Raw genomic sequence first — 11,890 nt, 5'->3', positions numbered from 1 at the left:
CAAACAATTTAAACCAATTAGCTTAAAGTTTTCTTTCCAAATTAAGTTAAAAACCAGAGGATAAGAAATGCAGATTTGTATTTACTTTTTGGTATATATACAACATTAGTGAACTTTTAATTGTGTTGTGTCCATAATTACGGTGAAACTTTCCCCTCAAACATGAATGATTTTCCACTTTACAGCCCCATTCATTCACATTTATACACTAAAATGTGTTTTTTGATGTCATTTTTTAATTTAAGAAATCACATACTTTGGAATTGATTTATTTCAATCAAAACAAAAAATACTAAAGACTATCCAGATATAGACTCACTGGCCACTTTATTAGTCACACCTGTCCAACTGCTTGCTAACGCAAATTGCTAATCAGCCAATCACATGGCTGCAACTCAATGGATATAGGCATGTCGACATGGTCAAGAGGATCTGCTGCAGTTCAAACCGAGCATCAGAACGGGGAAGAAAAGCCAGTTAAGTGACTATTATGCTGTGTATTTCAGAAACTCCTGATCTACTGGGATTTTCACCCACAACCATCTCTATGGTTTACAGAGAATTGTCAGAAAAAGAGATCACATCCAGTGAGCAGTTTGGACACTTTGGGCCCCTTAGACCAGCTGATCATTTCCTGACCATGTCCATCCTTTTATGACCACAGTGATGACTACTTCCAGCAGGATACTGCATCATGTCATAAAGCTGGAATCATCTCAGACTGGTTTCTTGAAAATGAGTTCACTGGACTCAAATGGCCTGCAGAGTTCCTAGATTTCAACCCAATGGAGAACCTTTGGGTGTGGTGGAACGGGAGGTTGGCATCGTAGATGTGCAGCAGACAAATCTGCAGCAATGCGTGATGCTGTCATGTCGACATCATGGACCAAACTCTTTGAGAAATGTTTCCAGGACCTTGTTGAATCTATGCCACCAAGGATTAAGGCAGTTCTGGTTAATTGTGACTAAAAACAAAAGCAAACGATGCCAGATATATGCATGTAAATTATGCCACTATAGTTACTATTAATCATAGACACATTTGTACTTGTACGTATATATACACGACACATGGAATCTATTAGATGTGACGCATGTCAAAAAGGCGTTTGCTTATGAAGGAGGAAAGTAAACTTCTCAATTTTCTCATCTTAAAACAATACTGTATTCCTGTTAAACAAACAAAAAAACAGTCGCATGTTTGAACTGAACGCTTATTGGTCAATAATAAAATGGCACCTCCCACAAGAAGATCTCTGATTGGCTACTTTCCCGGTCTGGGCGTTACTTAACTGTACCACCTGAGGAAGTGAGACGTCGGTGCACTTTCCTGCATGTGTTTGGTGCTCGGGCTGTCAAAAATGATTGTTCCGTTGCTTTTTTGTGCGGTTTTGGCCTTTTTTGTCTTTAAATATGTCTACGGAGGCTCCGGGCCCAACCCGTTTGAGAAGGACACGCGCGAGCCGTTAAAGAAGATGGTTCACGACAAGAAGGAAAAAAATAAAGTGTTGAAGCAAGGTAAGTCCAATACACCTGCTGCACGTCAGATGTTCCAGACGTTAGCTGGGTTCAGTTGCTATAAATGAACAATTAAACGAATAAGTGAAATGGTTTAAGCTAGGAAGCATCATGAGCGCGTGCCGACTTGAAACCAAAACTAACGCAACAGGACGGAAGGCTAACTGCACGCGCGCACTCAGGAAAGCCTTATTCTATTTAAAAACAATTATTTACAGGAAAAGTAAATATATGACAATATCTTCTTGAAAAATAGCACTGTATTTTATATATATTTTTTTATTGCGTTTATGGTTTAGTGGCCTTAATCCATGATCATCCTTTAAAATATGTCACATATTTTATTTTAAATGTATGTGTTTTAGTTCATGTTTTGTTACATGTTTATAATCTTGTAAGATCTGACTTCCTATGTTGATAAAAGCATGCATTCATTTCATTACTCTGCATCTAGTTGAATATAAGAAATGGCTAATTTAAATAAAAATTCTTCAGGATATAAAGCAACATCTGGTATTTTTCTTAAATACATTTTTATTTTAAATAACTTCATATATTGTAGTTTTTGGATGATTGTTTTATGCTTTCATTTTGATTTAAAATGCATTCCACATTTGACGTCACATGAGTTGACCCTACAATTTTCTCAAATTTCTTTCCTTAAAAAAACAAAAACAGAAATAAAGAAGAGAAAATCTAGAATCTAAGGAAATCACTGTTTCTTTTAGGCACATTTTTTCTCTGTCCCCCCTGTAGGTTTCGTGGCCAGTAAGGTCCCAGAGAACCTCGATGCGATCATCATCGGCAGTGGCGTCGGTGGACTCGGACTTGCTGTCCTGCTGGCTAAAGTTGGGAAGCGAGTTTTGGTTCTGGAGCAGCACGACCGAGCCGGAGGATGCTGCCACACTTTCACTGAGAAGGGCTTTGAGTTTGACGTTGGTTAGAAAACGACTTTTGTCTTTGAGATGTGTCAGAATTTGGTGTTTTGTCTTTGCAAAAGGAACAAATCAAGGTGTGCTGGTAATACTTGCTGTTCAAACACAGGAATCCATTACGTGGGCGAGCTTTCAGAGAACACGCCGTTCTACTGCACGTTGGAGCAGATGACTAACGGACAGCTGCAGTGGGAGCCTCTGGAGAACCCGTTTGACATGGTGTTGCTGGGACCACCAAAAAACCGCCGTTGCTACCCCATCTACAGCGGCAAGGCTCGCTTCACCGAGGAGCTGAAGAAGCGCTTCCCTGGAGAGGAGAAGGCCATCGATGACTTCACCCGCCTGTCCCTGGTCTGTATCAACTGAGTGAGCTGGCCAAATGCGCCGTTAGGGTTAGAGGCAAACATTTCAATTTAGTATACAATTTTGCTCTTCTGAACTACGTGCTCAGAGCTGAACGTTGACACACTAAAACTGTCTTATCCAGATTAATGCTGATGTCGTCAGATTGAAATCAAAGGTCAGAGGAGTGCCTTTCTTTCTGTATTGCTTAATATGAGGCTTTTAAAACATGCATAGAAGCCGGTCATTTTAGTTATTTATGTTTTTATCAAAGCTGTAATATACTTTAAAAGACTATTAAGTCATTGTATTTTTTTATAGCCACTAAGCCTCCTTCATCTGTGGATCTGAGAGTTTCTGCATCTGCGGAGATTTTTACATTTTAATTAATCACTTTTTTAACTTGCCATTTACACAACTCATTTAATAAATTGATTTATCCATTTTACTTTTCTTGTCCCTTCCTACGTTTAAATTCAGACGAGTCCAAGGCCGCCTGCATTCAAACTTCCAGCAGGCTCCTGTCATAAAATATGCTGCACCCAAAATTTTCTAAGAACTGTGTTTGATTGTGATTGGCTAAAGTACGTTGTAAGCTGTTGTAAACTTGTGGCAACACAGTAGGTGTGATGCTTTATAGCTAAAATGTCGACTGGATATATAAATTTAAAAAAAAAAGTTGTTTCCAGGACTAGTGGAAAATGGAAGATTTTTTTTCTTTTTTTAATTAAATACCAAATAAATGAATCTGCAGAACATGCCAAGAGATAGTAGCTGTTTTTAGTGAATTTATTAACAACTACTAGAGGATACTTGCTAATTAGGAATAAACAGTGTGAAAAAGTGACAAATTCACAGTAATTTGGGTAAAAATGTATTTAGATAGATTTGTGTAGATGTGAAGAAATTAAAATTATACCATTACAATAAAATATTCATTAAAGTCTCACGCTGATCATCTTTTGATCTTTTATCAAAGTGGTTCCAGTGGTCTTTTAATTGTTATTATGCCGCTTTTAGCCAAAATGTTTTTTAAAAAAAAGTCTGTTTTCTTGCGCATAGTTTCAACCGTAATTACAAAATCACCGGAGTAAACCCGCTCTCATGCTACCTTACAGCCCCAACTTAACATTAGCAGAGCCTTCTTTCTCTTTCGGCTTTTCCCATCAGGCGTCGCCACAGCGAATCATCCTCTTCCACCTCACTCTATCATGGACATCTTCTACCCTAACATTAGCCAACTTCATGTCCTCTGTCAAGACATCCATGTATCTCCTCTTTGGCCGTCCTCTTGCCCTCCTGCTAGGCAGCTCCATCTCCAACATCCTTCTACCAATATATCCACTATCCCTCCTCTGAACATGTCCAAACCATCTCAGTCTGGCTTCTCTGACTTTGTCGCTAACACAGGCAACATGAGCCGTCCCTCTGATGTACTCGTTCCTTATCCTGTCTAACCTGGTCACTCCTAAGGAGAACCTCAACATCTTCATCTCCGCTACCTCCATCTCAGCCTCTTGTCTCTGTCTCACTGCTACCGTCTCTAACCCATAGAGCAGAGCTGGTCTCACCACTGTCTTGTACACCTTTCCTTTGAGTCTTGCTGACACTCTTCTGTCACACAACACTCCTGACACTTTCCTCCACCCGCTCCAACCTGCCTGCACTCGCCTCTTCACCTCTTTTCCACACTCCCCATCACACTGAACTGTTGACCCCAAGTACTTAAACTCCTGAACCTTCTTCACCTCAGCCCCCTGTAACCTAACGCTTCTACCTTGATCCCTCTCGTTCAGACACATGTATTCTGTCTTACTACGACTGACCTTCATGCCTCTTCTTTCCAGAGCAAACCTCCACCTCTCTAGCTGTTCCTCCACCTGCTCTCTACTCTCACTGCAAATTACGATGTCATCCGCAAACATCATTGTCCAGGGAGATTCCTGTCTTACCTCGTCTGTCAGCCTGTCCATCAGCATAGCAAACAAAAAAGGACTCAAAGCTGATCCTTGGTGTAGTCCCACCTCCACCTTGAACTCCTCTGTCTGACCTACAGCACATCTCACCACCGTCATACTTCTCTCATACATGTCCTGAACTACTCTGACATACTTCTCTGCCACTCCAGACGACCTCATACAGTACCACAGCTCCTCCCTCGGCACCCTGTCATACGCCTTCTCTAAATCTACGAACACACAATGCAGCTCCTTCTGACCTTCTCTGTACTTTTCCATCAACATTCTCAAAGCAAAAATGGCATCAGTGGTGCTCTTACGGGGCATGAAACCATACTGCTGCTCACAAATCTCCACCTTCTTCCTAAGCCTGGCTTCCACTACTCTTTCCCACAGCTTCATTGTGTGGCTCATCAACTTGATTCCTCTATAGTTGCTGCAGTTCTGCGTGTCACCCTTGTTCTTGAAGATCGGGACCAGAACGCTTCTCCTCCATTCCTCAGGCATTTTCTCACTCTCTAGAATCCTATTGAACAAACTCGTTAGAAATTCCACTGCTGTCTCTCCTAAGCACTTCCATACCTCCACAGGTAGGTCATCAGGACCAACGGCCTTTCCGCTCTTCATCCTTTTCAGAGCCTTCCTAACCTCATCCTTTCCAATCTCTGCTACTTCCTGCTCCACAACAACCACATCTTCCTCCCTTCTTTCCCTGTCATTTTCCTCGTTCATCAGCTCCTCAAAATACTCCTTCCATCTTTTCTGTACACTCTCCTGGGTTGTTAGCACCTTTCCATCTCTGTCCTTAATCACCCTTATCTGTTGCACGTCCTTCCCATCTCTGTCTCTCTGTCTGGCTAGTCTGTACAAGTCCTTCTCTCCTTCCTTTGTGTCTAACCTGTCATATAGCTCATCGTAAGCTTTCTGTTTGGCCTTTGCCACCTCTCTCTTCACTCTACGCTGCTCTTCCTTGTACTCCTGTCTACCTTCCTCAGTCCTTTCTACATCCCACTTCCTTTTAGCCAACCTCTTCCTCTGGACGCAGTCCTGTACTTCCTCATTCCACCACCAAGTCTCTTTACCTTCTTTCCTCTTTCCAGATGACACACCTAGCACCTTCCTACCTGTTTCCCTGATAATCTCTGCTGTAGTTTCCCAGTCATCTGGAAGCTCATTCTGACCACCCAGGACCTGTCTCAACTTCTGCCTAAATTCCTCACAAGTTTCTTCATTCTGTAGCTTCCACCACTTGGTCTTCTTTTCTGTTTTCCCTCTCTTCTTCTTCCTGACCTCCAGAATCATCTTACACACCACCATGCGGTGCTGTCTGGCTACACTCTCTCCTACCACCACTTTGCAGTCATTAACCTCTCTCAAATGACCTCGTCTACATAGGATGTAGTCCACGTGAGTACTCCTACCTCCACTTCTGTATGTCACTCTATGTTCCTCTCTCTTCTGGAAGTAAGTGTTGACTACAGCCATTTCCATCCTCTTTGCAAAGTCCACCACCATCTGTCCCTCCAGATTCCTTTCCTTCACACCAAACCTGCCCATCACCTCCTCATCACCTCTGTTGCCCTCACCAACATGCCCATTAAAGTCTGCTCCAATAACAACTCTCTCTCCTCTGGGGATACTCTCTATGACCTCATCCAACTCACTCCAGAATCTCTCCTTCACTTCTAACTCACAGCCAACCTGTGGCGCATACCCACTGACTACATTCACCATCACCCCTTCAATTTCTAACTTTAAGCTCATCATCCTGTCTGAGACTCTTTTCACCTCTAGAACACTGTTTACAAACTCCCCCTTCAGAATCACTCCTACCCCGTTTCTCTTCCTATCAACACCATGATAGAACAGTTTGTATCCTCCTCCAATACTACGTGCCTTGCTGCCCTTCCACCTTGTCTCCTGCACACACAGTACATCTACCTTCCTTCTCTCCATCATGTCTGCCAGCTCTCTGCCTTTCCCTGTCATTGTGCCAACGTTAAGAGTCCCTATTCTCAAACCTATGTTCCTGCCTTTTCCCTTCTCTCTCTGGCCACGGACCCTTCTGCCTCCCCTCTTTCTTCGACCAACAGTAGTCAAATTTCCACCGACACCCTGTAGGTTAACAGCATCGGTGGCGGTCGTTGTTGACCCGGGCCTCGACCGATCCGGTATGTCTAAAGTGTTGTGGATGATTCGCATGGTTATTTTGGCAATTTTTACGCCGGATGCCCTTCCTGACGCAACCCTCTCTATTTATCCGGGCTTGGGACCGGCACAGAAGTAACTGGCTTGCAACCCCTGTGGCTAGATTATTAGCAGAGCAAAAAACATAAATGGTGAGCAATATTGGAGCTATCCAGCTGCTCGGTTTTGAGCCAGATGCTAGCTCAGACAAGGAAAATGAAGTCCTGCACGGAAAAGTGAATGCATCAGAATGGAGTGGCGCCGGGAGCTTGTGGCTTGCTGTTGCAGGTTTTTTGTCACGCCCATAAGCATTTTTCAAAGCCTTTTTTTTTTCGTCTGCTCATGATTTCCAACGATTTTTAACAAAGAAATACACAGAAATGTAATTTTACGCCTTAATCGTGTCCTTAATCGTGAGAAAAATGCCACATGAACAAGTTAAAAACACGATTTTCATCATATTCGGTCTTTTAATAGTTTATTTGCAAATAGTTCAAAGAATGTCAGGCCGAATGGTTGAACCTCACCAAATCTGGCACTCTTTGCAAAAAGTTTGGACTCCCCATATCGGGCCTCCTCAAACTTTCCTTCCATTTCATTGTTGTCTTTGCCGTTGCTTTTAATCTTTTATGTCTTTATTGTTTTAACTTTAGTTCCTATTTTTCCATAAACAGAGACATGATCTGTGCATCACCTCTTCTGTCTACAGACAACCGGCAATGGGATTTGGATAGTGGCTATGCTGAAGCTCATGCCCGTCATGGTGGCAAAGCTCTTGATCAGCAGTGGCCTCCTCAAATACGTGTCCACCTTCTACAAGATGGCTCCCCGCACCTTAGCAGATGTGGTCAACGAGTTGACTGCCAACAAAGACCTGCGGGCCGTTTTAACTTACATCTTTGGCACCTATGGTACGTTCGGCTGCTCGTCTCTGCGCTGCGTGGATTCCTCGTCTGCCTACAGCTCACATTTCCTGTCTTCTCCCACTGATCTGCAGGAAACCCGCCCAAAGATGCCAGCTTTTCCATGCACAGCCTGATCACCGCTCACTACATGCGCGGCGCCTGGTACCCCAAAGGTGGATCAAGTCAGATTGCCTATAACATGATCCCCATCGTTGAGAAGGCAGGGGGCGCCGTTCTTGTTAGAGCCCCAGTCAACCGCATCTTATTCAACAGTGCACAGGAAGCTTGCGGTGAGTAAAACTTTCCTCACAGCCGATCACTCCATCTACAGCAGGGGTGTCCAAACTTTTTGCAAAGAGGTCCTACCATTTCGGCTGACATTCTTTGAAATGTTTTAATAGCATTAAAGGCAAACTTTTTAAAGACCCACTCATGTTCTTGTGGCATGTTTCCAACGTTGGAGCACATGCATAAAGAAAGCTAAGATTAAAATGGCATTTCTGTATTCAAATTGTAGACATGATGTAGGACCTAAAACAGCGAGCCACAAGCTCCCTGCTCCGCTCCATTCTGATGCATCCACTTGCAGACAAATGGATCCACGTACGGCTTTGTCTTCCTCATCCAAGCTGGCATCTGGCTCTAAACTCTACGGCTGGATAACTCGGATACTGCTCGCCATTTTTGTTGCATCGATAATGTTTTATTGGGGGAGTGAGGGGCTGTAAGCTAGCCGGAGAGAGTGTAAACAAACGGATGATGGGGAATGGGGGCAGGCTTATACCATACCAATTTACCCACCCACAACTCAGAGGTGAGTTTCTATTGAACTACTGCTGCTCTGCAGAAATTATGCCCTAGAAAATTGACACAGGTTTTTCATAATCATAATTAAAAACCACTGCAATCGCTTTGAAATTAGATCAAAAGATGATCAGAGTGGGCCTTTTTTAGAACATTTTACACACTTTTCATTTCTTCACATAGAACTCCAATACATTTAAAAAGGTTTTTAACAAAATTACTGAATATTTGTCAATTTTTTGCACATTTCCTTCCCAGTTAGCTTGTAGTAGTTAGCATTTCTCTTCTGACTCTTTGTGTTGAATTTCTTGAAAACAGCAACAGTCACTGGGCATATGAGGCAGACACAGTAGTTTTGTATTTCACAGGAAAAAAAAACTACCAATTTCCACTTGTCCTGGAAGCAGCAGCTCTCGATGTCATCTTCCCTTTTTGTAGTTACTGTTGACATTGTAAAAATGAAGTGACGCAGAAAAGCAGCACGACCGCACTGCCATAGGTTTTCAACAGCAAACAGTGGAATTTAGCTAACCACAATCAAGAAATTGTACACACAGTTTTTAGAAAATGCAGGGTGCCTCATAGTATTGATTTTGTGACAGCAGCCTGTGGCCTGGTGGAAAGTTGAACGCAGACCGGACTGTGGACATGTCTGACCTACAGCTTCTATTTTTTTTTGGTTTCAGGTGTGAGTGTGTTGAAAGGTCAGGAGGAAGTTCACATCCACGCCCCTATGGTCATCTCGAATGCAGGCATCTTCAACACCTATGAGAAATTGCTGCCCAAGGAGCTCCAGGCCACGCCAGGTTGGGCAGAGAGAGTTCCTCCTTCTGTTCCATCTCTTGGATTGACACGTCAGTTTCCTGTGTGTTTGTGCAGCCATCCAGAAGCAGCTCAGTATGGTGAAGCACGGTGGCAGTGGCCTGAGCATCTTTCTGGGCCTAAATGGAACCAAGGAAGAGCTGGGCCTGAAAGCAGACAACTACTGGATTTTTCCTGATAACAATTATGAGGAAATGTTTGTGACTTTGAATTCTGAGTTATGGACAAATGCAGATTCTCAGTTTTGTTTTTTGCCTCCATTTTTGTGTTGAATTTTGCGCTGTTGCATATTAGGTTGACCAAATCCTCTGGCTTTCTTTTAAAGGCTGGACAATTATTTCAGAGGAGACAGGGAGGAGTCTTGTAAGAACCTGCCTGTGCTGTTTGCGTCCTCACCGTCCGCTAAAGATTCCACCTGGAATGAGAGATCTCCAGGTAGGGTCTTGAGATCAGAACCAGTATTTCACAAAGCCACGCCGCTCTGAAGAATTTTGTTTCTTCCTCTTCCTCACAACAGGAAAGTCCACCATGACGCTGGTCAGCTTTGCCCCCTTTGAGTGGTTCGAGCAGTGGAAGGACGAGAAGGTGACCAACAGGAGTGCCGACTATAAAGCGCTGAAGCAGAAGTTCATTGACGCCGCTCTGGAGGTGGTTCTGGAAGTGTTCCCCAAGATCACCAGAGATAAGGTGAAAGATGCTTCCTGTAGAAATGTGGTGCAGCTAAACTCTTTCAAATTGGAAAGTTTTCACAAACAAATCTTTTAGCCTTGTTAGGCGACTCGTCATCATTTACATGGAAGTCTGTTTTATAGTCTTCTTTTTTATCTGTCTTTTTCAAGTTGTCCGCTATTTTACTCTTCAGACTTTAGGCTTGACGACATATATTGTATTTTTAATTCTCTGCACCATGAATCCGTGTAACGTCTGTGAAGCTCTGTGCTGTCGAGGAACCTCATTGTTTGATGCAGAACTTTAAACGTAGTCTTTCTTAAAAACAAACTCCAGAATCCTGATGGTTTTAAAAAAAGAAACAACAACTTTATTTGCAAACATTTGCTGCAGAGGAATTTGAAAAACAAGGTCTTTTGGGTTCTTCTTTCAGAGCTTTTTTGTGTAATATATTACTGCAACTTGATGGTTTTGTTCACGTAGACATACGTTCGATGTTTGACCGTCTCCCTCCTGATTTTGGGAAATTTTAATCAGAATTATTTTGAAGAGATAAGAATTCAAACAGGAAATGCTGTGAATCCGGGCTGTGGCGGGTTGTCCTGATGCAGGTTTCTTGTCTTTTTCTGTGGATGCAGATTGAGTACATTGATGCTGGAACCCCACTAACAAACATGCATTACATTGGAGCCCCCAAAGGTGAGGTCTACGGCATAGATCACGGCATGACTCGCTTTGATCCCGAGTTCAACACTTTGATGAGACCTCAGACTCCTCTGAAGAATCTCTACCTGACAGGTGAGTCCGCCTCGTCCATCAAATGGTCCATAGCTTTAAACCCGCGTGCGCTGTGTTTATCTCAAAGTCATATTTTATTTTTTTGTTTTTATTTTTACAGGCCAGGATTTGTTTACGTGTGGATTTGGCGGCGCCCTCGCCGGAGCCCTGTCCTGCGGCTCGGTCATTCTCAACCGCAACCTCCACCTGGACGCCATCGCTCTGGCGAAGAGAATGAAACATCTCAGCAAGAAGATGAAAGGAGAATAAAGGCTGATTTACTCTTGTTCGTCTGCGGTGCCATGACACAAAAAAGTAGAACATTTATTTGGGGGGGGGGGTATCAGACACTCAACAGAGACGATGTAAACTAAACGGCCGGTCGTGAGATGGACTCATGGATGTGATCATTAGTGTAGTGCAACACACTGAACGTTTTCAAAATAAATAATAATTAATAATAAAATAAAAGTAAATAAAAGTACATCTCAAATAACAATAATCATAACTTGATGCTTATTTCCAGAGAAATTCAGTCATTCCAGCGTTTCAAATCTGCATGTTTACTGTTTTAAGTGTTACATTGTTGGGTAATTTGGACAGTTTAATGACTCCAATCATACTTTGATCTAAAAAATTATGATGATGCCGTTTTTAGCCAAATCAAAATAACTTGTTTTCTAGCACATAGTGGTTGCATAGCAACTAGGGTTCATTAGAAATTTGTCTCTGAGTTGTGGACGGGACTGTTTGCATGGTGTAAGTCCTCCCCCACTTCCCATCATCCACTGCCAGCTAACCACAACCAACCTAACGTTACCCGTGCAACAAAAATGTTTTCCATCATCAGAACATGTCAAAAACAAAATTCTTTTCATTGTAGTAGTTTTTTGATGTTTTACTTTGTGCCTAATTTTGTTATTATTTACATCCTGTAGAAATAAACCCGAATTTAATATATAAGTGGCTGTAA

General features: G+C 42.6%; 1 protein-coding gene across 1 annotated transcript; it reads left to right on the top strand.

Annotated features, from left to right (window-relative positions):
- The first annotated feature begins 1,301 nt into the window (after positions 1-1,301).
- Positions 1,302-11,880, top strand: retsat (retinol saturase). Its single transcript, XM_004071262.4, has 11 exons — positions 1,302-1,518; positions 2,275-2,457; positions 2,563-2,804; positions 7,650-7,851; positions 7,938-8,135; positions 9,336-9,455; positions 9,529-9,667; positions 9,797-9,906; positions 9,989-10,158; positions 10,779-10,938; positions 11,039-11,880. Exons 1-11 carry the CDS (start codon positions 1,335-1,337, stop codon positions 11,185-11,187), a joined length of 1,857 nt encoding a protein of 618 aa, XP_004071310.1. The 5' UTR covers positions 1,302-1,334; the 3' UTR covers positions 11,188-11,880.
- The last annotated feature ends 10 nt before the right edge of the window (positions 11,881-11,890 follow it).

This window comes from Oryzias latipes, chromosome 8, assembly GCF_002234675.1.
Source record: "Oryzias latipes chromosome 8, ASM223467v1".
Lineage (NCBI taxonomy): Eukaryota > Metazoa > Chordata > Actinopteri > Beloniformes > Adrianichthyidae > Oryzias > Oryzias latipes.
Note: the sequence above shows the minus strand (reverse complement) of the source record. Positions and strands in the feature narration are given on the sequence as shown.